The sequence below is a fragment of the Sinocyclocheilus anshuiensis genome, unplaced genomic scaffold (assembly GCF_001515605.1).
Source record: "Sinocyclocheilus anshuiensis isolate Anshui unplaced genomic scaffold, SAMN03320099.WGS_v1.1 scaffold436, whole genome shotgun sequence".
Lineage (NCBI taxonomy): Eukaryota > Metazoa > Chordata > Actinopteri > Cypriniformes > Cyprinidae > Sinocyclocheilus > Sinocyclocheilus anshuiensis.
In genome coordinates, this window is record NW_015560618.1 from 2,088,488 (window position 1) to 2,115,451 (window position 26,964).

A 26,964-nucleotide genomic window follows, 5' to 3' on the forward strand; every position below is an offset into this window, starting at 1 on the left:
AGATAGATAGATAGATAGATAGATAGATAGATAGATAGATAGATAGATAGATAGATAGATAGATAGATAGATTTACCTGAGATGTGTGTTATCCAGGCTGTTGGTGGCACCATGACCGGGCGTCTGCGCTTGAAGCGCCAGTGTCCCCCCCAGGCCGACACATGGGACATGCCTTCATTGAGGTCCTTAATGGGAGGAAGAGGATATTGCTGATGAAGAATCACGTCCTCCTGTGCTCCCCCATATAAACCAGAGGAACGTTCCTCAAGTCACAAAACAGAAGAAAGAAGCTGCGTTTCTCCAGAATGCCTCACAGCTCCACCTGCCAAAGAGCTACGAAACACAGGTAAGAGCGGCTCAAGTGACGGCCTCGGGTTACAGCTCAACGGCTCCGGTGCTGGCAGAGGGTTTTGGTTACTCTGAATTCACAAAGAGGTGGGAACGTCACTCCTGAATTCTTGTTCTGATTTGGTTTGCGATATGACCTCTGTGACACATTCATATGGTTCTCGGTCAATCTCTGTTACAATAACGTGGCGTGGGATTTTGAGCACTGCAGCAGTCTGGATTATTCAAGGGTCAGGTCTGTGAGGCAGCGCTAAGGTAACACCTGAGACAAGGACATGCTCAGAGGCCAGAGTCCAAATGGAACAGGGTTTCTAATAACAGGCAAGGTCACCCGCAGCGTTACAAGAGAGCTTATCAGCACTGTAGATATTTGAGAAACGCTGGAGGAGGAGCTCTTCCCCACCGGACATGGATGGAATGAAAAAAGCAGCAAGAAATCTAAAGTGCTGCTTGACATGACATGCTTTGGACATGTACAGCGTGTCAGAGAGAGAAATACAATGGCATCTGTAATTATGGAATGCCTGATTCTGACTGGTCAATCACAGCAATCACACAAATATTTCTGTATAATGACTGCTACTACTACTTCTACTAAAGTTAAATGATTACAAATTATTTCTGTTAATTGAAATAAAGCTGAAGTAAAATAAAATATAAATATTAGATGGCAAAACTGTAAACATAAAAAAACTTGAAAAACTTACTAAACCTAAAACTGAATTTAAATCAATTAAAGCTAAATATAAATACAAAAAACAGCACAACAAAATTACAAACTATTTTCAGAAAAACCGAAACAAAAGCTAATTTAACAATTAAAAAATGTAATTACATAAATAATATTAAAATAACACTCCATCAGTTTACATCAGTGTGGTATTTTTCTTCTCACATAATGAAATAATTTAAAATATAATTATTAATAAGTGCAATAAGCTGAGGATAATATACAGCCTTCCTGGTTATTACCGCAAGATAAACCCAATAACTGAGTTCTTTTTTTAATAGCTGTGGTTTATTTTGTGATGTAACCACTGTACATTATCCCTTACATGTTACTGTTTTTTTGTTTATAATATTTATTTCTGAATATCCAACTGCCTTAACTTTTTCCACATAATGTGTCAGATAATCTTTTTAATAAAATGTGTCATATTATTCTTATACTAAAATATGATGCAAAATCATTATTATACATACTAATCATCAAATTATTTATCATAAGATTTGATCAGCATTTTAACTGCATAATTAGAGAGTTAGTAAAAATATACACAAAAAAAAAAGACGAGATAGGTGCTATTAAGTTGTTATAAAAACAATGATGATCTAATAATGATTACATTTTAGTACACTAATTACTTATGTGTCCTTAGGGCAAAATGTCATTGCACAGAAATGCATCAGAGGAGCGATATTAAACGAGTAATGGGTCAAACAATCTTCTAAGCATCCAGACAAACAACGCATGAGAGAATATCCTCCTTTACTCATGCACAAACACTCGACCCTCCCCTGCTTCATCTCACACAGTCAGACCTCATCATATATTGTCGTCTTAAAGGGATAGTTCACCCAAAAATGAAAATTTGATGTTTATCTGCTTACCCCCAGGGCATCCAAGATGTAGGTGACTCCTATTCATTTGAATCAGCCAATTAAGCAGCAGCTTAAAGGTTTTGTGGAAAAGAAGTTCAGGGTCAAGGCCGCTGCGCTAATCTCACCATCAGAGGAATGACTGCTGAACTGTGAGTGACAAAGACTGAGGTCACGTGACCTCAGCCATGCAATGGAACCAGACCGATGTCTGAACTGCAACTGCAATTTATATGATATCAAATTGGTATAAAACAATTCATTTTTAATTATTTCAAACATTACATAAACCCATAAATCCTAATCACTGTGGGTTCCATCATGAATTTCCTGATTTAAAAAAAAAAAGGATTTTAACCCTTGTGCTTTATTATTGTACTGAATGTGCACTTGTAGTGTACTTCAAATCTTAAAAGTATATTTTTAAAAACTGTACTTGCAAATAATATAATACTAATGAACTAAAAGGCCACTTGTACTTAAAGAGAGTACACTTTTATAACTATGTTTGTTAACACAGGTACGCTTTTAAAATGTGCATTGTAATGTTGTCACGTTAGTTCGCACAGTATATTCTTTTGAAGTATTCTATTTTAAAGTATGCTAAAGTGTATTTTGTCACAAGAGTCTGTAAACATATTTTACTGACTTTCACGTTTCGTTCTGCAACAGAATTACACATTTAAGGTAGTTAAATAACAATAATAAAAAACATGAAAATCTTATGTCGTTAACATTGTAATGACAGCACAAAATATTTTTTACATACAGCCAAACCATTTTTACATGCTTCAGAGAACTAAACGCCCATTGGCTGGTCAAGGTAGGCGTGAGCATTATGTCAGCAGAGCGTAACCAAACAAGAGAATTTAAAGATGAGGGATGATCAACTCAACATTACTTCAGGTTCGCGATTACAGGAAGTCACGCTTCAGTTTTTCTCCACGAAAACATTTTCTGTTAAATAATAAGTGGTTGTAGCATTACAGTATGGTTGTTTTTGTATTACAAACTGTTGTTATGTGCTCAGTGAGCTGGTTATTCATATCGCGGGGTTCCAGGATGTTGATATGGAGCGAGAGATCTCCTGCGTTTATCATCTCTGTGAGAGTCTTGGGCAAACATGGCGGCGGTGACACCAGTGCGGTGTTCTCTGAGAATACTGAGACGTCTGGTGAGTTTATAAACAATGATGCTATCTTTGGATATCACATATACAACGCACAGAGTGTCAGTTACCTTGTCAAATCTTTTTAGCGAACATGTAAAACTTATAATATAATAATGAACTGCTGAGGTGCTCAGTCCAGTACTCTGTTAAAGTCAGTTAAGTTACTGCATACACTATTCAAACCAAACAGACCTAGTGTCATGAATGTCATGAAATGTTATGCAATTTCAAAAAATTAATTTCTGTGTCTTGTGTATATATATATATTTTTCACTGATCTCTGGTTGAAAACCTGGGTTTAATGTATTAGTTAAAGCAGTAATTGGCATGAGCAGAGTTTGAATGGTCTTGCTTGTGTGCATCACAGCCTCGGGTTGTATCCCATCGCCTCCAGCAGTGTCCCAGGCTCCAGGCTCTTGGACCGACCCCTGTATTTCACATCTCCACACCCCTCACTTCAGTCCACTGGAGAGGCTTCAGATGCAGCCATGGTATGTGCTGCAAGCGTGAAATGTTCAAACAGGCATATTGGCTTGTACAACACATTAGTAGCCCTGATTTTTCTGTGTGTATGTAATTGCTGTCTTGATAAACTGGACTGCTGCAGTATACATTTGTTTGTACTTTCAGTGGCCTCTGGACAGGTGCTGCAGTTCAAACTCTCAGACATTGGAGAGGGCATAATGGAAGTGACCGTAAAAGAGTGGTAAGCTCATGTCATTTGTCTTGTAAAATGCTGCAACAGATTTTAAAGGGGTAGTTCACCCGGAATTGAACATTTTGACATTTACTTACCCTTATGTAGGGCTACACGATTAATCGAATGCGATTGTCATGCACATTTTGTTAAAAAAGCCGGTTCTGTAATCAGCAGGATATCATCATCACGTGCTTTCAGATGGAGCAGAATTTACTACACATAGCTGTAGTTCACTGACAAGTTACACAAAAAAAATCGCAGACGAATTTATTGCGCAATTCTGAAATCGAAGAAATCGTTCGCGATAATGAGAGCGGTTTGCATAGCTTCTCAGTGAACTACGGCTCTGTGTAGTAAATGCTGCTCCATCTGAAAGCATGTGAAAATACCGCATTTAATAACATTTTTACTCCAAACTAACTTCATAACGTCAGTCGAGTGTTTGAAATAAATCCTTATGTCGTTTGTTTCTTCTGATGAACACAAGAGAAGAATGTTGATAAGCAGGCAGTTTCATGTCCCATTGATATTCATATATATATATTAGTGCCGTCAAACAATTAATCGCGATTAATTGCATCCAAAATAAGTTTTTGTTTACATAATATATGTCTGTGTACTGTGTATATTTATTATGTATATATAAATACACACATATATTTTGAAAATATTTACATGTGTATATATATTTATATTCTTATATTTTATGTAAATATATTTAATATATAAACATATTTTTCTTAAATATATAAATGCATGTGTGTGTATTTTTTTATATATATATACACACAGAACACACACTTATATTATGTAAACAAAAACATCTATTTTGGATGCGATTAATCAGTTGACCGCACTAAATATTACATAATATTATAATATAATGAAATTTTTGCACATTTTTAAAGTCACAATGAAATGGAAGTAGCAACAGATTTTTGTGACAGGTTTATTACTGTTAACTAAAACCATAAACAGTTATTTCAGCTAACTGCAAAGACAACATTTCTCTTTTTTGTTTAGTTTAAAATAACTAAAACATAATAAAAACAGATGAATGGGAGTTTGTGGGGTTGGGTTTAAGCATCTGCATATGTCCAGTTATGACCTTTTTGATTAAACATAAAAAGAGGTACATTAAAAATAAAAACATGTGGATGAATTGTTTAGAGGTCTATATAACAAGATCTATAACTTTTATAACGTGAATTTTCATTTCATGCCGACTTAAACACATCAGCATTGTCAGCACTCGCATTTTCATCGCATAAAAATAAACTAGTTTCAGTTTTGTTAGTGTTACAGCTTAAACATTATAGGTGCAAAATATTTGAGGACTTTTGTCAATTAGCATAGGAATCAGTAAATAGTAGTAAAGGTTTATTTTACTGATTGACCCATATAATATATATTTATTTTGGAGTAAATATTCCAAAAAAATGTATGCTGTTGTTTTGCTTCTCTGTCTTTATGCAGGTATGTCAAAGAAGGGGACAGAGTCTCCCAGTTTGACAGCATTTGTGAAGTCCAGAGCGACAAAGCATCTGTCACCATCACGAGCCGTTATGACGGCATCATCCGTAAACTGTATTATGACGTAGATGCTATCGCACATGTTGGTTCACCTCTTGTGGACATCGAAACGGACAAAGCGCTGGGTCAGTCACTGCTGTGGATCGTATTTTTGATGCTGACTTTGAAATGTCCTTCCAGTTCTGTCATTGTGTAGTAAAATAGTTTGGTCTGTTGTCCTGCAGAGGGCGCCCCAGAGGAAGATGTGGTAGAGACTCCAGCAATATCCCATGAGCAATCACATCAGGAAATCAAGGGCCAAAAAACCCAGGCGACACCAGCGGTGCGCCGTCTGGCCATGGAGAACAATGTAATTTTGAATTGCATCAGGCTGTAACCACCTACAACACCCTGTCATTGTGGCTTTATCGTGTTCCTGGTCATTTCTGATCTCTAAATCTGTCCTCTACTAGATTAAACTAAGTGAGGTGGTCGGGACAGGAAAAGACGGCCGTATTTTGAAAGAAGACATTATCAATTTCTTAGCCAAGCAGACAGGAGCTATCCTCCCGTATGAAGTCCAGAAAACCCCATCACCCACTGCAGATACCCCACCCAAAGAAAAGACGCCCATCATGGCTCCTCCGGCGATCCCGAGACCCGTCTTCACCTGGAAAGACAGGACAGAGCCTCTGAACGGTGAGTGTTTATGTTGTTGTACATGGGTCGTGCATACAATAACTAAAAACACCTCTTCTGTGATTAGCATATTTTTAATTTCTGGATTTAAATTATTTTTTAATTTTGAAATTTTATGTGGGGAGGTATTAAAAAAAAGACAGCCTTATTAAGTAGTCGTCTTTTATTTTATTTTTATCTTTTAGTATCTACTATTATTTCTTAAGTCATGTGGTGCGACCCCCAAAAAATTTAATATTTAGGAATTAACAGTTCATGATTTTCAATACTTTGCAAAATATATGAATACATTTTTCTGAAAATGATAATGTGTACAATTACATATATTCGATGTGAGGAAAATGTTTTTACTGGGTTGCACCATGTGACGTTTTCAGAGTCATCAGGTTTTATAAAACCTAATGAAACAAACATGAATACAAAAAGTATCTGTATAAAGGGTAATTCTAAGATAAATATATCGATAACTATATTAGTCTCCACAGCAATGCTCAAATATTTATGTATGCGTTTCAGTTTTGCCATCTGCTGCTTTAAGATATTTAAGATCCGTTCACACCAAGAATGATAACTAATGCTAAATTAGCATTCACAGCAAAGCAAAATAATGCTCAGTTTATATAATTGTGTGCTGCAGTTTTGTTGTCTGCAAATACTCAAACTCTTGAAAGCCATGTGTATTCTGATTGGCTGTCAATGTTTTTATTGTTCATCAAACAGAAAAAATCATTCTGAAAGTGATTCCAGTGTTGTCGTTTCTCTGTGTTGTTATTGTCATAATTGTGGTGTTGATGTCACTATTCTCACAGAATTAGAATGAATATTAAAACTTTATAGTTATAGTTATCGTCCTTGGTGCAATGGGCCTTAAGAACTTGCTGCATGTTTCTAACTCAACTTTAAAAAGATATCCCCCTTTTTTAAATGGTGACTAGGGCTGTCAAAATGATGAAAAACTAAATTCGAATTTTCAACTTAAACATGATCAAAATTCGAATTATATTCGAATTTAAAAGGCATAATTTCAGTTAGGGGAAAAAAAGCTTTTGGCTTCTCTCCTGAGGCCACAAGAGGGTGCATCGCACAAAATATTATGCATGTTTCTTCAAAGCGTAATAAAATAACAGGACTATCTTTGGAAAAAAAAGTGCATAATGTTTAAAATAATGTTTATTAACCATATATAATTAATAAAGTTGCTTAAACAATTAGAAAAAAACCCAGCACCATGCATGTATGTATAGTTTAATACAAAGGACCGAAAACCAATCACAAAGAGTAGGCTACTTTCTTCATTTAAAAACATGAGCTACAGTGGGATGGGGAAAAACTGCCATAAAGTCTTGAGACATGTTTTTTAAAAGTTGATCTTACATTAATTTTACATGGCTTTCTAAACATGCCGCTCTCTTGTGCCAGATGCGAGTGCAACGCTGATAGATGTCCATCTAGAAAATGTGATAAATATGCATTCTGTGTGAACGGCTTGGTTTCAGTTTTGACATAAACAACATCTCCACACTGATGCTTTCGTTTTCCGCAGTATATTGAATGAACAACGTAGCAGCGCCGCATCTAGTGGGTTCAACTGGATAGGCTAACAAAAGCAATGACACTTACATCGTTGTTGCATCTCGTGCGCCACTGATGGGCTGCCTGACGGCTGATGCAGACCTAAAATTCGAATGCAACGTTTTTGCATTCGAATGGATTTTTTTTTATTCAACGAATATTCGAAATTTGAATTTTTTTTTGACAGCCCTAATGATGACACTCTTATTTGTCATTGATTCACATGTTCTTGATTGGCTGTCTCTCCCATATGGTAATGAACGCAGGTTTCCAGAAGGCCATGGCGAAGAGCATGACTGCTGCTCTGAAGATTCCTCACTTCGGTTACTGTGAGGAGGTCGACCTGACGCAGCTAGTGCGGTTACGCTCCGAGCTGAAGGACCTGGTGGAGTCTCGCGGTGTCAAACTCAGCTACATGCCTTTCTTTATCAAGGTGCTCTCCTGTTACCTTCCACCACTGCCACCTGTTTCTATTCAGACACATTAAACATTCAAGGACCATCACGCTATCAGATCAAATACTTCAAACATCTTTTTAAATCGAAATAAAAAAATTAATTAGTAAAATGAAATTAAAATATGATTTTAAATATGCATTTTTGTAGTTAAACTAAAACTACTATATATATATATATATATATACACACACACACACACACACACACACAACACACACACACACACAGATATATATATATATATATATATATTAGTTTATTTGCAAAAACGGATAACGGAATCATGTTTTTTATTGTGTTATCATGTTTTTGTGTTTTATTGTGTTAGTTAGCTGTATTTTTAGATATTATTATTTAATCAAAACAACCCAACTGCAGTTTGATTGATATTAATTGGAATGCAGGATAAAAAAAAACATGATTTTTGAACAGTTTTAAAAACAGAATGGCTCTTTACTTATATTTAAAATAAAATATTTCTATGAAAGGCAGGAAATGTCAGAGAGGGAGAGAGAGATTAAATGTGTACACTTGCTTTAACTATGTGAATATTAAAGGGATAGTTCACCCAAAAATAAGTTCACCCAAAAATGATAAGTTCACCCTCAAGTTGTTCCAAACCTGTTTGGAGTTTGTTTCTTCTGTTGAAGAAGATATTTTGAAGAATGTGGGTAACCAAACAGTTTCTGGTACCCATTGACTTCCATAGTGTTTTTTCAAACATACCATGGGAGTTAATGAAAAGAGAAATTTCTTCTTTTACATTCAACAGAAGTAAGGAACTCATACAGGTTTGGACCAACCTGAGGGTGAGTAAATGATGACACTGTTTTCTTTTTTTGGTGAACTATTCCTTTAACTCCAGGTGTTTGCGGTCAGATTATAATTATAGCTTGTATTTTTACTGTTTTGTTTAGGCCACGTCACTCGGGCTCTTGCAGTTTCCTGCTCTCAATGCCTTTGTGGATGAAGGCTGCCAGAACATCACATTCAAGGCAAGACCAGCCCCAAAACACTTCAGTCACATCACAGCCTTTCATTTTGAGGCCATGGTTTGCTTAAAAGTCCTAAACAGCCCAACATGAGTAACATTTTCATTGTTGTCAGGCGTCTCATAACATCGGCTTGGCAATGGACACTGCTCAGGGCCTCCTGGTGCCCAATGTGAAGAGCGTTCAGGCCCTCAGTATTTTTGACATTGCTGTGGAGCTCAACCGTCTGCAGGCTCTGGGTTCAGCCGGACAGCTGGGCACCGCTGACCTCACTGGAGGAACTTTCACACTCTCCAACATCGGCTCGGTGAGACTCCACCCGCCTGGTTTTAGACTTTGGATGCAGAAAACTGCAGACTTTTTCCTCAAAAAAAAAACTGCAGACTTTTTTCCCAAGTGTGCAGTTTTTACAGCTCTAGTGCCACCAAATTGAATTGCAACAATAACTGTGACTAAACAGGTTTCTGAAAACATTTCATAACGTCATTCGATGCTTGAACAGATTGCAGTTATTTTTTTACGCCACTAGTGGTGCATAAATGACACGCTGTATTTGGTCTGGAACACTGTATCACCTTGTTTTGGGCCTCATGATCATTATGCTGTCATTTTTGAAGGTTATACTGTATATGAGAGTCCCAAGAGCTTATTTTATGAGCTAAGCACTCAAACAACAGCAGGCTTTCAATGGGCTTCTATTTGCTGTCTAGCGATGATCAGATCTCTCATCATAAGGGAATTAAAACAGTCGTTTTTTTGTTTAGATTGGAGGGACGTATGCCAAGCCGGTGATTCTGCCTCCGGAGGTGGCCATCGGAGCTTTGGGAAAGATCCAGGTGAGCTGCTTGTTTTCTTCACCATTTAATAAAAAATGTATTTGTATTTAAGGAGGTGATCATATTGAATTATTGGATCTACGATAAGTTGATTTTATGTATTCTTTAGTGTAGACTGTCATTATAATAACGCATATATGCCCAGCATATCAACAGTATCTTAAAGAGTAAGTGAAATACTCTCTTTTTGTCCCATCTATTTATTAAAAAATACATTAAAATGGAACTCATACATACTGTAATTCTAACATACGTCTTTATGAGCATATTTTCAGAACAATTTTTTTTTTTTTTTTGACTGGGCATAAACTCGTAAAAAACTCAAATAAAGGGTGATGCAACTGTGCTGATGTCATGAAAAAAGGTTAGTTTGGCATAATCTGTATAATAAATTATATAATTATTATTTATTTTATTCTTTAAATTACAATGTGGCTTTGCAGCATTTTAATATAATTTTTTCCACTAAATTAAAGTCATGTGATGCAACCATCATGCATAAATGAACACACAAACAGAAAATGATATCATAGAGTGGACTCTAAGGTCAAAAAGCCTCTTAAAATATCAGATAATTTGATCTTTTTATGACAAGTTTTTTTACTACAGTATGTACACTACCATGTATTTAAGGTTTTATTAAAATATGTAATTACTTTTTTACTTCATGGTTACACCACATGACATTTTAGAATCATTAAATTGCCACATCTCTTGTAATAGTGTAAAAGTTGACCAGAATTGTATGAAACTAACATAAATACAGTTCACGAGTTTAAGAACTTCTTTTAAAAAAATTTCACCTTTCTTAACCGTTGTTTAACAAATTTCAGTAGGATTTCATTAGGACTCCATGTGGTTGTGAGTTTTTATCAACAGCAAGCAGCTTGTTTTGAAAGTGACTTCTGTGAGCTGTGCTTCAAAAATCGCTACACTCTTGACCGTAAATAATGGACCTTTTTTGCCTGCAGATTTTCACAGAAATTTTGCTCATTCCACACCTTTAAGCTAAAAGCCGTTTCTCTGCTTTATCACAGGTGCTGCCCTGGTTTAACTCCTGTGACGAGGTAGTGAAGGCGTACATCATGAATGTCAGCTGGTCTGCCGATCATCGCGTCATTGACGGCGCCACCATGTCCCGCTTCTCCAACCTGTGGCGCTCTTACCTGGAGAACCCAGCTTCCATGGTCCTGGACCTCAAATGAACACTGCTCTGGAAATCAGATCTCGCTGTCTGTTACTTCCTGGAGTGTCTTTAGGTTACTCGTAGCTGCAAAACAGTGTCGTGTCTATCATGTGAACACTCACGTTTCTGCTTTCACATTCATCTGTGAGGAAAAACAACTAAGTTCTTTCTCTAGTTGCCTTAATTCAGATTAAAGACTGTTACTGTAACTTGACATAGCAAAACACTCATCGTATGTTATTGAAAATGCTTTTAAGGAGCAGGCGCTGCGCATTTCAATTTTTTTCTCTTGCTGTGCATCATGCATGATCTGAAATCACCTGTAGGTTTTCTGATGCCTTGTTTATAGAGGACGTAGGCTGACACTGACTGGCTCTTGGACACATCTGTACTGTAGCGTCTCATTGTCTGCTGACTTTCTCTGAGACTTCATTCACACAAGCCTCTGTTGAGCTGACAGACGGCCACTTCATCTAAAACCACTTGTGTGCCAATGTGTCTGGATGTCATTGTGAAGAAAGGACCATCATTTAACTGTTAAAAGAACAAATGGACCACACATGTATAGATAACTAAAATGTGAGGAGAATGTGAGGTTTTATGGCAAGCTGTATTGCTTTTTGCATCATAACATTCATTAAATACTGAAAGACGCAATTGCTTAATGATGAACAGATTTAATTTAGGCTTTGAGGCTTAAGATCTTGACACTCAAACAATTACATGATGTGAGAACAGACATGTTTAAGCTTCCGTTTACTATATTTGATCAAAGTTAATACATAAATAAAAGCTTAAATGAAAACGGTTTATCATGTAAAGCGAACATGTCTTTTCAGAAGGCTTGGATTAATAATGGATTAGTTTTATGATCTCTTCGTGAAGTTTTTGAAGCTTCAAAGTTTTGGTGGAATAGACTTTCAATGGAGAGACATCTTGGTCACACTTTATATTAGGTGGTCTTAAGTACTAGGTACTAACATTAAATACCTAACAAGACTGGATTTTCTGGGAAACTACATGCAAGTGAGGTACAGTTAGGATTAGGGTTATAGGGGTTAGTGTGTTGGGTTACAGTTCGGGGTACACTTAACAGTGTAACTACAACTCAAGTACTTTAAATGTAGTTAAAATGGACTAAGTATGTACATAAGTATACTGTAACCAATGGTTAAATACATAGTAGTTACAGGGATAGTTCGACCAAAAATGAAAATTGTCATTTACTTACCCTCAAGTTGTTTCTTCTGCTGAACACAAAAGATGATATTTTCAAGAATGTAGGTAACCAAACTAATGGTTGACCATTATTGTTTTGTTTTTTTTGACAGCCGATGCCGATATCTTACAGAGCAGGGTGGCCAGTGGCCGATATAAAGCCTAGACAGATGGATAGATAGGTCAGACATACTTATACTTTAGATGACAACTTCTTGATTCTGTAATTCTATTACATATAGCAGCATAGTTTGAAATCACGAGTTCGAAGTTTCTTGATCGTGTGTCTCGAATAAAGCTGCGGAGTACACGATCGTGTCTATTTTTCTCATTTCGAAATATAAATCTTAAATGCCAGTCAAAAATGAGTACAAATGCCATGAGAAAATATCAACAGAGAAACCTTGTTTTTTGTAGTTTTGGTCCAAGCATTTACTTGGGACAGTAGTACATGACATAGTATGAGAGGTGTAGCCGGTGAGTCTTTTGGGTATTGCATGAATGTAAGGTGAGATTAGCTCAGGTTGTAAAATGTCATGTGGTGCGACTCCCTAAAAACACTACTGATAAATGCATTTTAAATATATATATATATATATATATATATACAGTGGGTACGGAAAGTATCTCGAATAAAGCTGCGGAGTACACGATCGTGTCTATTTTTCTCATTTCGAAATATAAATCTTAAATGCCAGTCAAAAATGAGTACAAATGCCATGAGAAAATATCAACAGAGAAACCTTGTTTTTTGTAGTTTTGGTCCAAGCATTTACTTGGGACAGTAGTACATGACATAGTATGAGAGGTGTAGCCGGTGAGTCTTTTGGGTATTGCATGAATGTGCGACCGCAGTACCTCCTGTCTTACATCCATCTCATTCACAGACAGCTAGGCTTTCAGAGGTACAAATACAGATTTTTGATTGGAATGGATTATAAACCATCATATGAGAACTACCTGGGCATAATCGTTCAGAAACCCATCCTTACATAATTTATCACACCGAATTGAATGTGATTACTTATGCAACAAGTTTTACGAATGATTCACACAGAAACTCATTGTGCTCGTGTGTCAGCCAAAGATTCAGCTGAAAAGAAAAGGGAGGTGTCGTTTCTCCCAGAACCTCTGAAAACCGTCAGGTGGTCTAAGAATTAGTCAAACTCTGGAAGACACTGGCTGAAAATTAAACATAAAAACAAGATCGCAGACATGGAATGCTACTTCAGTGGAATGTGATTGCTGAATAAGATTTGTGTGTGTTTAACAAGCTTTAAGATACAACAAAACGGGGTTTCAGGATGATCATATGTAGGAAGCAAAATGACAGCTAAGGAGAAGTTCTCAAGGAATGCTTCTGATATTTGGCTTGCTCTTAACATGAGCCTGACACTTCTAAAGCTAAGGGTGTTTTTCTCTTTCTGAGTCTACAATGCAGCACCTCTTCAACCTGGATTGACTTTAAGACATGTGAAACAAACATAAGCAGACACTCTCATTTGGCATTTTAGAGCAGGTAACTACATTGTTGGTTTGTGTTTAAACCAACTGGCAAAGTATTTCAATAAATATTAATCAAATCAGTATTTTTTCTTCAGAGCCACCTGAGGGTCGGTCAAAAGCATGCAGAGGTTCTGGGTTAAAGGTCCAAGGTAAATCCTTACTATATTTAAAAGATTTCCTTTAAAGCAATGTTCAAGGCATCTCTCCTTCACATAAATAACAATGTGCATTGAAAAAAAAAAAAGTATAAATTGTCATTTTCATGAATGAGGGTAACCAGTCCATATGTCTGCTACATGAATGTCTTCATACTCTCATCATAAAAGTCTTTAAAAACAAAGTATCCAAACCGATTGATTGATCACGACTGCTGCAATGACGTGTCAATAGTTTATATGAGCGTGGTCCCATCAAGCGGTTTGTGAACTGACGTATATATACACCGTCCATTGAATTACATTTTTGTTTCTTCCATATACTGGATCTTCACAAAAATGTTCAAGGCAGTAACGAAGGAATCATAAACAGTACAGTAACTAAGAAATGGCTGCTCCTGTTGCGTGTGTGAATCAGTGAGGTCTCGGTGTGAAATGTGTGTGTAGTCAGGCAGCTTTGTGATGGATTGATTGGATAGCTTTTGAAGTCGAAGCTCACTGAGGTCTATGGTCCTGTAAAAAACAATTTCTCAAGCCACTGTGGACGCAAGGGTCAGGTGTCGTCATCGGTGTCCTCTATCAGGACTTTGGTGTCTCGGACCTTCGACCTGAAAATAAAAAAAGAAAAGAAATTGTTGAGTTTCATCAAACTCAATGAAATCTCATGAGGACATTTGTATGACGGCGCTTGGAGTCTTACAGGGCACTTTCCACAAACAGGGCCCCTGATGTCCTGTTACTTTTTAATAAAGGCATAAACCCTTGATTAAAAATGGTCTTTTTAATAAAGAGAGAACTACTACACTATTAAATCTTGTTTAAATTTAATATAAAAAAAAACTTTACCTTAACTCATGTACGTCAACACACCAAAACTTTATTATTTTCTCAACAATTCAACCTCATTTTCAAAGTTGTTTTAAGAAAGACAATTTTTTTCCTCAAGTTAAGCAAAATACACATTTACTGTATCAATAACAACAAACCAACAGTTGGCCCGAAACTGCTTGACACCTATTTTTTATGGCTAAATCTGTAACCCTGTCGCTCATTCTAAAGTTAGCCATTTACATTTTTTGAACAGAAAATGTTCATTACTTCAAAATTTAAATAAAATAAAAAAATTCCCAAATTTTCGGACGGTTAAGTGGACGGTTTTTTTGCAAAGAAAACAAAAAATACATTTACAATTTTTTTTTTGTGGTTTCAATACCTATTTTTTACCCTCTCTATGGAAAATGCCACTAGAACTGTTGAGGTCTTTGTAAAATAGCTAAGACTTTGCTAGTGTCACTAATATTTATTAGCATTTCTAGAGGAAATTGCAAGGATAATAAGCTTTTTGAGCTTGTATTTAAACCAGTGGTTCTCAAACGGGGCTGGGGCCCATTAAGGGGCCTCTGCAAACTTTCAAGGGGCCTCAAGATAACTTAAAATTATTTAAAATGACACAAAACAAGCATTAAAATGATCTAAAACAACTAAACCTCCTGGCTAATAAAATAATCTTTTAATTCACCCCTTCAACATTTTTTACAGTGTTTTCCCACTGTAAAAACCACTTCCACTTGGAAAACACAGGACAATTGTTCTTAATTCTTATCCAGTACATCAAAAGTAACTGGAAAAGCCAGGTGAATTAATTGGTTAAAAAGTTTAAAATTTCCTAAAACGTCTGGACTCCTGAAATGTAAATGTAACAGAAACTAGACATGTCGGCCGTTGAATATTGTTGTAGACAAATGGGGGGATTCAACAAGATTGAGAACCACTAATTTAAATCAATCTTGCTGAACAAATCTCATTCTTATGTATTCTATGTCTGGATTTGTGTCTGTGAGGCTGATCGTACTGGGAGGAGAGGCGTGGTCTTCTCAAGGACATGCTGTAGCTTCTCTTCCAGTTCTTCTTTCCCTGTCTGTTCCTGACACCATCCTCCTGGTCCATCATCTGCTCCAGCAGCGTCTGGTCATCAGCATTTAGAGGCGCTACTGAGATGTCCCGCACAGCTCTGAACTCACCACAGTTATTCAGATGCTCGTTTTCCAGACGGAAGAAGTTCCAAACAAAGCGCCTAAAACAGACAACAGATTATAAGGATGGGTTACTTTACTGTGTCCTGCTGAAAATTCATATGCAATTACTTTGAGCAGACATTGATGGGGATGGAGGCATGATAAATATAAACAGTGAATACATAGATTAAGTCATGTTTTCTGACTGGTCAATAAAGTACTCCTGTAATGCTAAAATAGAAAACAGCTGACATGAAAAACCTGTCCATCATTTCAAAAAGGTCACTGCAGAGGATCCACTGGTGAGCAAGTGATGTAATGCTACATTTTTCCAAATTTCCGTCCGAAGAAACAAACTCGTACATCTTGGGTGGCTTAAGTGTGAGTAAATTTTCAACATATTATAATTGTTTGGGAAAACCATTCTTTTCACCACAGGTTGTGGGTAGAAATGGTTGTATGAATGTATGGATATATGCTGATGTGCTTACCTGAAGACCTCCAGTGGTGCAAGGACAGTTGCTAAAATATCAGAAATGTTTGGGAATGTAGTCACAACCCCAAGAGAAAGTGGAATGGTCCATGCAAAGCGTAAGATCACATCTTCTATTATGGCACAGTAGTAGTAAGCCTGTTCCAAGAGAGCACACAAATCAACACAATGACAGTGTAAATGCCGTGAAGTGGACTATTCCTTTAAAAAAATATTGTAATGGTAAAACATGAAAACCAACAGTGTGTGTATTCTTACTTTCTGTGGATATACAATCTCCTCTCTGAGGAGGGTGTTCTCCCCTGCATTACGGTCAAAAAGACCCCAATCCATCTTCAGGTCCCACAATAAGGTGTAGCATGAGTTAATGATCTTGCAGGCAATTAGCAGGTAAAGGAAGACCTGACCTTCTGGAAGAGCTAATGATAACAGAGAGGACGTGACATAAGAGAACATTAGAGATAATTGAAAACACAGGACTGTAAGCTTAGCTGCATGGTGTTCCTCAAGGTTCGGTGTGTGGTCCGCTTTTACTTTGTAAACAACATCATCAACCACATTATACCTGACAAAGAATGTCTTTTAGACTTGTTTTGAATGGAAACAAAAAATGTCATGTTGGGTAAACAAAGAATTTCAAACAGTATCCAAAGCATCTGATGTTTAGTTAAAGAATGTAACAGCTCATGTACTTACTTTCATGAGTCTTATAGAGCGCAGAAAAGATGACCACAAAGAAGGTAGTGGAGTATTTGCCAGCATTGGCCAGGTGAGGGAAGGCACGCTTTGTGTCCCGATAACGTCTCAGACACTGCACAAACCGGAACCATGCAGGCAAACACTGGATTACAGCTCGTACTCCATATGAATACGAGTGACATATCCCTCCACCTGATTTGAAAGAAAAAAAAAAAAAACATAAACCTGTCATCAATAACTGCCCCATAAAAACCATTTTAAATCTGCAAAGACAATAATATGCATCTGGATACCCGCTTTAATCCACAGCTCCCCCTCAGATTTGGACCAGTTCAATTCCATGCTGTAGAAGCAGATCATGTACTCCAGGTCCATCAGAACCACAACTAGAGAGTTGAGCTGGTCAGCCAGCCAGAAATCAGCAAACCCAACTCTGTGAAATGGCGCTGTGACCACTCGAAACTATGAAAAGAAAAAGGTGGACAATAAAGCAGGAGAAAAGAGGAGATGACTAACTTAATCAATGACATTCAAATGAAATATTAATGTCTCATAAAAGTGTGATAGATGCTCTTGTGTGTTATGAAATTCTCCTGGCTCTTACCAGTAATTTGAGTAGCCAGAAGCGAGATTTGTAGTAGCACGTTTTGAAAGGGTTGATAAGGAAGAAGAAGAAGAACCCATAGAGAGCTAGAGGGTTCGCTTGTATAGGGATCATTGTGTAATTAGCGAAGAGGCAGGACAGAATACTAACACACCAAAGAACTCCAAGGAATCCAGCAATCTGCACAAAAACAGAGAGAAATACATGTATAAATCTGGTTATTTTTATTTTACATTGTTTTTAGCCTGGCAGGAAATTTGACAGGAGCTCTGCACTGCTAAATCTCTAAATGTATAAAGTAGCTGTCAAAATAAAGAGGGATCTGTGATTATTTTAAACACTCATACAGCTGTTCTTTTTTCAAAAACTTAAAAAAAAAAAATCTGTAAATTCAAAAAGTCAAATGGAATCAAGGACTAAAAATGAAGCAACAGTATTATATTTAACCATCTCTTGCAGTTGTGAAATTACCTTTTATGGAATTAAAATAAAAATAACATTCATTTTATTGTTCAGAATCTCAGTCACAGATTTCTAATTACCTCAAAGAGATGCTGGTGGGACAGGTTATTGCGGGGGTTGAGCTCAAATATTAAGACATGGTTAACTCCAGCCTGCCTCCATCCATACGTGTTGATGCCCAATAAAAAAAGGAACTCTATGAGCAGGAAACCACCCCGATAAATTCTCATTAGGGGCCAAACGTTCTTCTCCTCTCTGCTAACAAGTTTAACCACACCTGCAATTGTGCAAAAAGCATATACTTGTCAAAATAACCAAATCCTTGGTTATCCAACAAAGATTCTGATCGCAGGGTTACATTAACGTTGTTAAATATCTTTGATTTGGTAAATGAACTTTAGAGACAGGCAAAACATTAGACCTTATAAAGTAACTAAAAGCTTCAATAAAATAGCAGTTTTCGAAAAGGCATATGAGAGGTTATATACCTGTGATGATGACTGTGACTGTTAAAGCAACAAAGACACCACAGTAGAGTCCTACTCTAAAAGTGGTCCATGCTGGTGCAGGCTAAGACAAAGAGCACAGGATGGTGAGATGTTCATGTCCTTTAAACAGTACAAATGAAAGGTGTTTTAGTAAAAGTCACAGAGTGTCCTACTTGTGCTGCTCCCAATGGGGGCACTCGGAGCCTCTTCATGGCTTTCTGTCGGTCTCCTCCTTCTAACTCTGTGGTAACAAGGGCCTGGAGATTTGAGAACATACTGTCAGAATAACTAACCACTGTGCTGGTTCGACCAGACAGTTACAATTGAATGGTTCTTTAAAGCAGAGTATTTTATTTATTTATTTTTTTAATTCGTATACTTAAAGTGGAAAGAGTCATTTGAGTGTATGGTACCTCGGTTTCAGAGATGAGCTGAGTGATCTTCTTACAGGTGTAAAAAGGAGCCACTTCAACATGGGCCACACGCCAATCAGCGCCACGTGCGGTCTCAAAAATCTTGTCATGTTTCTTTAAAATCTTCCGAAAGCCTGTGAAGTTTAGGTTCTGACAGAGAGAAAGCATTTACACTTTAAATGAGTTTGATCTCAAAGAACAGCCAATCGGAAATGAATAAAAAAAAACTGTTTGATTTGAGCTGGATCATACTCAAATGGGAATTACTGAAAAAGCAACAACCGAGGGATTAAGAAAGTTATCATGTGCACATGTCCAATCCACCAAATGTCATGACAATTTTCAATATTCAAACACTTTTAAAACATCTAAAGCTACATTCAGACTGGAGGCAAAAGTGGCCCAAATCCATTTAAAAAAACAACAACCAAAAAACAATGTGAACAGCCAATCCAAAAAAATCAGATGTAACAATCAATCAGAACTGAGCACTAAGGCTTGTAAATCGTAGCCTAATAGTGTTTTGCATACTTTCAGACCTGGTAGTTCTGCAGCAGGATGAGGCTGAGGTAGAACTCGCTAAAGGCCAGCTGCAGGTCTTTGATATTGCGATGTTTACAGCGCTCCTGCTGTGACAGGTGGAAGACAGTGCGACGGCGGCGCAGACCCGTGGCTCGACTGCTCTCTCGCTGCGCATCCAGAGAAGACTGCAGCTCATTCTGCAGCGTGGCGAATCGCCGCTGTGCTTCTGCAAGCTTCTCTGCGTCACGAAAGAATGGAAACATCATCAGTATGTGATGCAGCTGGAAAGATGGAATGCATATTTCTGGTCTAATTGTGAATGTCATGTCATGTCCAGGGCTCCGTATAAATAAACTTTATATGTGTTACCTGGTCTAACAACCACAAACTGTGATAATATTGAATTTGATGAGCAATAAAGACTGAAACCTGCACACAGATGAAATATTTCTCCTGCACACAGCGTGACCAGTAATGTCTAATTTGTCAACAAATCACTTGTTACATAGACTGACATTTACTGAATGAAAAAAGTTATATTACAAAGCTTTCTGTAACAATCTGAGTGACCAGCCCACAAAACCGCATATGATTTAATTCCAATTTTTGGGATCATACAACGCTCTCATTCGGCACGAATCCAAATGTTTCCATGGCCACAATGTAACACCTGACTGCTAACAATTTACTATTTTGTAAACAAAGCCTTGTCCTTTACTCATGTCCAAATATTCATGTCAAAAAACATTCATATGTGCAAAAATGTTTTGCTGTACCACTGCGGTGGTGTGGTTATCAAGCTAACCCACAAAGCCATATTTTATGTTAACTTTAAAAAAAGAATCATAATTGATTAAGAATATGAATAATCTCTGAGTCATTGAATAGACAATAAACAAGTGGTCATGGGCCAAATGAGAGTAAGAGAACCGTGTGAGTGAGAGAAAGAGAAAGCAGGTGGTTATTTATTGGGATATAAAAAAAATAACAGCAGTCCTGGTTTATTGCCAGTCCTGGCTTTGGCTGTCACTAAATACTAAAGCAGACAGAAACTGTGAGCTTCATATTAAACAAGTCTAATGTTCACACTTACCTGAATAAAATGTGTTGATTTTGGCCAGCTCCTTCTCACATGTTTGGAAGAACTTCTCCTCAAACTTAGCATAGTATCTCTTGACAGTGTCTTCATCTGTGACTAAAGGATGAAGCAAGCGTGAAAAAGTTATTCAGGAAAACACACACACACACACACACACACACACACGTTTGTTTCTGTGAATTGTGGGGACTTTTCATAGACTTCTATTACTTTTATACTGACCAAACGATATCACACAACACACACAAACAAATGCACACACACAAAACTGAGACGGGTAATATACTGAACAGAAAAAGAGAAAAAGAAACTTGTAGAAAACTTTGTTCTCTCTCACAGCTCAAAGACCTGAGGTTGTGTGTATATTTGTGGTAAAGAGAAAAAGCAGTGAAGCTTGTTCTGCAGAGCAGTACATCAGATTCATTTGTTGGAGCTTGTAAATATGACCTGATGTTCCAAATGCTTGTGCAGCTTCCGATAACAAGACAAATGGATTTGGAACGTTTGCTTTAACACATCCAGTGTACACAACCTTTGAAGATATTTTGAAGAATGCTGGGGTGGAAACAATACTGGATCAGACAGTCTATGGCTGCGTTTACACTTGGCATTAACATGCGACCTGTATCCGGATGTTGTCCACATACACATTGAAAAGACAAGTGTAAACGCGCTTCTGATCGGATACAGATCCGATCGGTTATCCAGATCGAGAAGTCAGCTGATGTTGCCAAGTGTAAACACGCCGTGTCCTGATTGACTGATGATCCGATCTGCTTGATCAGATCACGGTGATCGCATGTTAATGCCAAGTGTAAACGCAGCCTATGAAAAGGCTTTGAAAAAGTGTCTTATGTTCACCAAGGCCTCATTTATTTGTTTTGCATTTATGTATTTGCAGTAAAAATAGTAATACTGTGAATTATTAATACAAATTAAACAGTTTTAACAGTTCTCAATTTTAATATATGCTAAAAAGTAGTTTATCCTGTGATAGCAATGCTGAATTTTCTGCAGTCATTACTCTTCAGTGTCACATGATCCTTCAGAAATCATTCTAATATGATGATTTGGTGCTCAGGAAATATTTCTTATTACCAATGCTCAAAACAGTTATACTATTTAATTATTATTATTTTATTTTTTTGGAAACTTGCTTTTTTCAGGATTCTTTGATGAATAGAAAGTTAAACAGAACAGGATTTATTCAAATAAGATTTTTTTCTAACAATTCAATGTGTCCTTGTTGAATAAAAGTATTAATAAAAATTTCGAACAGTAGTGTATCTTTTTTTGCATTCTGCATAAGAATGAAGGCCGTACAGGTTTGGAACGACATGAGGGCGAGTAAATGACGAAAAAATGTTCATTTTTGGTTGAAGTATCACTTTAAGAAATCCCTGTATAATTATTCTGCGTCATGTCTTTCCAAAATCCTTAGTCTGAGAACCAAGAGTCAAGACTAATTAAGTCAGCATGGTCTTAAATCACAATAATCATAACAGTTCACAGGTCGTGACTTCGAACATTTACAGTTAGGGGGCATGTGAAGTTTCTGTTGACTGTAAATACTTTTGACACCATAGAGACGTAACTGCATGATATTCCCCTCTGAGGGACAAAACACAGAGCACAATGACAGTAAGTCTGGCTGATACTGTCCAGACAGACAGACAATGAATCACTATCTCAGGACTCTCAGACTTGGGAAAATGACTCATGCCTTGAAATACCTGCATCACTTTATCCTAAGAACATTTTAAGAGCATTGCCTCCTAAATTAGGAGTTTCACATTTGCGTAGAGATGTGTTTAAGAGCAACTCTTAAAACAAAGAGGCCAGTGAGGAGAATATTGTTACATGAGTGTAGGGCTGGACAATAATTCAATATCAATATGTATCGCGATATAATTTTTTTCAATAACGGTGATATGATTTTTAAAATGTACCAAAAGCAGTAACATTTTGAAATATTTTTACTATTTAAAATAACTGCTTTCTATTTGAATATATTTTAAAATGTAATTTATTCATGTGATCAAAGCTAAATTTTCAGCATCATTAGGCCTACTCCAGTCTTCAGTGTCACATGATCCTTCAGCAATCATTCTAATATGCTGATTTGCTGATTATCAATATTTAAAACAGTTGAGTACGAAATATATCGTGATATAAATTTTGGCCATATCGTCCAGCCCTACATGAGTGTGTGGAATCCAGAGTGAAAAGAGGAAATAGAGGGAGGTTTACTTAACGCACATTATTACTCATATTTCATCTACCAAAGCTCAAGTAATGTGGTCTGTATGTGGTTGAAAAACACGTGTCATCTGACGAAACTAAAACAAGACTCTCAGCTGTGATCCTTGAAACACTAGACTCACAAAACAACCCACAATCCTACACTTCCACAACAAACACTGTTAGTCTATTAGGCTTTGTTCATAAATTAGCCACATGTTTAAATCTAACAAGAATCATTAATGTGCAAGTTCTATTAAGTATATCAGATTTATAAGGAACTGCTTCCTTGATCAAAGTACTAAACCACAGCTGTCACCAACAGAGTTCAAAAATTCCTTATGGGTCAAAAAACTCTCTGAGTAAGCAGTTGACTTGTCACATGATAAGTCACATATCAGTTACTATAAAACCCTCAGATAAACATGTAAGAAATATTTTGGGTTATGATGGCCATTTGAGGTTCAGTGAGTTCATTATTGTGTAAAAACACTTCAAAGTGAAAGGGTTAAGATGATTCTGGGTTATTCTCACGATAAACTGTTTGATCTGATCTGATCTTATGTTAATACTGGATTACTCCAGCTCTACAGCAGGGAGTCCCTCTCTGCACTGGTTTAGGTAACCTTCCCCAGTGAGACCTTCAGCTGGGTCAATGTGTCTGGCCTGCTATGAAAGCACACAACTCAGTTTCACATCAGCTCGGCAGGGATGAACATACACAGCTCTTAGCTGAAGCTCCTGAGAGAGAAAATAAACTACTTGAGAACTTGTGAACTGAAATCTTCCAGGGAATGCATGACCTTACAGAGGTACCCTCTGTGTTTATTTAAACCTAACACACAACAGTTCTGGACTTGCTGCTTTCTGTACTTTTGACCACTGATTGATCAATGTATCAGCTACCTGGTCATTTTTACATTATTGGCCAATAACAGTATCTCCTTTGCATCGGTCACTGAAAAGCCCATATCAGTGAAGTACTTCTTTTGTCATTCCAGGTCAGTGATTAAATTCACACAAAACTATGGCTGCAACACCTAATCAATAAAATCGACAACAAATGTCACTACTGATTAGTTGGGTGTGTGCCCTGTGCATGTAGAATCTTCTTCAATTACACAACTTAGTGAAAAATGCATTTCTACAACAACAACAAAAAAAACAACGCAGATGGAGAGCAACAGTGCAAGGGTTCAGAAATTTGTCCAAAATACATTGATGAAACATTTATTACATTTAGGTTTAAAATTGACCATATTGTAAGAATTTATACTTTTTTAGGAACAGTAACTGTTATGGAATAAAAATGTGAAGCATAGTATACATGATATGTATACTGTACACTGCAGTTCAAAAGTTTGGGGTTAGTAATACTTTTATGCAGCAATAACACCTTCAACAAATTGATCAAAGGTGACACTAAATACACTTAAAAGGTTACAAAAGACTTCAATTTCAAATAAATGCCATTCTTTGAATGTTTTATTCATCAAAGGATTTTGGAAAAATGAGCATGGTTTCCACAAAAATATCAAGCAGCACAATTATTCCCAACAACGATCATAATTAAAAATGCTGAAATCTCAGCTTTGCATCACAGGAATAAATTACATTTTAAAATACATTAAAATTAGAAACTGTTATAAAAATATTATTAAAAATAATATTGTAAATTGTAATAATATTTCAAAATATTACAATTTGTAACTTTGTTTCTGATCAAATAAATGCAGCCTTAGTGAGAATAAGAGACAAAAACAAAAAACACTAAAAAACTAAAAAACATGTATTTAACTATTATATAATTTTATAAAAAATGCATATTTTTTGGAGGAGAACATTGAGCAGTATGCAGAATCATGATTTCTTTAATAAAATATTTTATAAAAAAAAAATAAAAAATCAACAGACCTGTCACTTTATCATTGTCAACTCTCTTTTGCTCTATACCTTGTTCTAGTATTGTCTGTGTTTATTGTTGTCTTTAGTCCTCCTGACTGTCTATTATATATACGTCAGTGTAGTTTCCTGAAGGAACCATGTTTTACTTTTTATCCATTGCCATGCAATGTGCTAAAATGACAATACAGTTGACACTGAATTAATCGTTAGTTGCAGCTCTAGGTAAAATGCACTTTTTATTACACAGCTTTGAAAGAATTGCGTACCTGGACGAAATCTCCATTAAGAAATCTAGGGACTATGATCTCATTCTTAAGACTGTGAAGCACTGCCAAGTAAAGACGGTCATAATCACTTGTGTAACTTTGTACGCAAATACTTAAAATTAGAGGTTTATGACTTCAAGCACCTGCACCATCAGCCCTTTCCGATATCCGTCATCAAGAAAAATCAGCATCTTATTAACGAAAAACCCTCGTCATGCAGGTTCCCCTCCAAAATAATAGCTTTACTTAAACAATCCCATTAGCTACACTTATCACCACCCAAAAAAACCACAAACTTTGACAGAAGATTACAGTTATTTCTAGATAATCACAACTACCATCATCCCACAGCTTAGAAAAACACTCAGTATGCAGGTTTATGGCTCTCTGGGAGCTTTAGCACTGTTGTAGGAAAAAATGTACATCTGGACATGTGTTTGTGTTTGTGTGTTTGCACGCGCTGTAACTTTTGGATGCAAATCACTGCTTATCTGAGCGCTAGAACAGTCCTCCATAAGTTTTCATTAGCCGTGGGTTTTGAGCTGAACCCCGGGAACTAACAGATAGCATGACATTACAACCGAGACAAAGGTTTTCCTTATCACCCACGTTTAGACATTATAATCTGACAAAGCAATTCAATTACACACTGTGCTAAGGATAACTACACTTCACAAGTTACTGTGGTGAGGTAACCTTACACTGATTTTAGGTCAGGATTTGTCATTTCCAGTTCCAGAACAAACCAAAAAGACACAAAGACAGGATTTTTTAGTTCTTTGACTAGTACTGTGGACTGTGAATGTGAAAACTGCCAGATGGTAGTTCAGTATAATGGGACAGAAGGTCCAATGGCATGTTGTGATGCCACTGGGAGTTTTACTGTTGTTTACAGACACTTTTTTTAATTGAATCTCTAATCTGAAAGTTGAATCCGCTAACTATAGAGAACACCAGGCACTAGTAAGCATTTGTATCTACAATGTAAAGTGTTACTGTAAATATACAGGTACATTCTAACAGTATTATACTGTATTTTTATAAAACAGTATAATGCCGTATCTTTTACATAATGCCTATAAATGTACAGTAGTATTCTGTAGGGATGCACAGAATGTTCGGCAACCGAAATTATTCGGCCGAAAATAGCAAAAAAAGCTCTTTCGGTGTAATAAGCGAAAAGACCGAATAAATTGTACCGAACAATGATATGACGCGATCAAATAGCAACCAGCGCAGAGTGAGAGGCGCGCACTCTTTATTATGCAGCACACACGTCAGCAGTGTGGAAGCATTTAAACTGTCGGAGAAAGACGCAAAAATCATTACAAGCACCGACAGCGAGAGACTGTTTAGGACTGCATCGCATGTCTTCAATGAGAAGAGGAAGGGGTGATTGTTGCTGGTTACTGTATGATGATTGAAATCGCGAAATGGCCTTAAACAATTAGTAAATAAACTGCAGAACGTTATGTTTTCTAATACACGCGTGCGCATTGCATGTATTCTGACAGCGCTGCACAAACTCGCAGCAGATCTGCTTGTTAACCAGGGTTCAAAGTCCAAAGCGCGAGGAAAATCTACGCTGATACAGTCGTCAGTTGCTCAGTCACATTTTTATGAATTTTTACAAGGCATGTGACAACGCGATACGTACGACGTATTCGTAATGAGACTCATTTATAAATCTGTTGTCAACAAAAATAAGCATCGAGTTCTTCCTGCGCGTTTCCGCCAAAATAAAAGTTGAGAAAAAGTAAGAACTCTTATCAACATTCATAAATGTTAGTATTGTAATTTTACTG

The 26,964-nt window shown here is 36.8% G+C and overlaps 2 protein-coding genes across 2 annotated transcripts in view; one reads left to right on the forward strand and one right to left on the reverse strand.

Moving 5' to 3' along the window:
* The first annotated feature begins 2,836 nt into the window (after nt 1-2,836).
* LOC107681723 (lipoamide acyltransferase component of branched-chain alpha-keto acid dehydrogenase complex, mitochondrial-like) lies at nt 2,837-11,684 on the forward strand. The gene is made up of 11 exons (XM_016478041.1): nt 2,837-3,121; nt 3,486-3,609; nt 3,749-3,824; nt 5,295-5,476; nt 5,576-5,700; nt 5,804-6,029; nt 7,868-8,034; nt 8,977-9,054; nt 9,167-9,358; nt 9,816-9,887; nt 10,925-11,684. Exons 1-11 carry the CDS (start codon nt 3,071-3,073, stop codon nt 11,090-11,092), a joined length of 1,461 nt encoding a protein of 486 aa, XP_016333527.1. The 5' UTR covers nt 2,837-3,070; the 3' UTR covers nt 11,093-11,684.
* A 1,354-nt stretch (nt 11,685-13,038) lies between these two features.
* Nucleotides 13,039-26,964, reverse strand: part of LOC107681714 (xenotropic and polytropic retrovirus receptor 1 homolog) — a 29,686-nt gene continuing 15,760 nt past the window's right edge. Inside the window, exons 3-15 of the mRNA XM_016478030.1 lie at nt 20,742-20,843; nt 19,666-19,886; nt 19,127-19,276; nt 18,887-18,970; nt 18,714-18,795; nt 18,306-18,502; nt 17,764-17,943; nt 17,453-17,621; nt 17,157-17,351; nt 16,719-16,879; nt 16,459-16,598; nt 15,805-16,026; nt 13,039-14,560 (exon numbers count right to left, since the gene is read on the reverse strand). Of these exons, the coding sequence (XP_016333516.1) occupies nt 14,506-14,560; nt 15,805-16,026; nt 16,459-16,598; nt 16,719-16,879; nt 17,157-17,351; nt 17,453-17,621; nt 17,764-17,943; nt 18,306-18,502; nt 18,714-18,795; nt 18,887-18,970; nt 19,127-19,276; nt 19,666-19,886; nt 20,742-20,843 (1,958 nt within the window). The 3' untranslated portion in view covers nt 13,039-14,505. The remainder of the gene's footprint in view (nt 14,561-15,804; nt 16,027-16,458; nt 16,599-16,718; nt 16,880-17,156; nt 17,352-17,452; nt 17,622-17,763; nt 17,944-18,305; nt 18,503-18,713; nt 18,796-18,886; nt 18,971-19,126; nt 19,277-19,665; nt 19,887-20,741; nt 20,844-26,964) is intronic.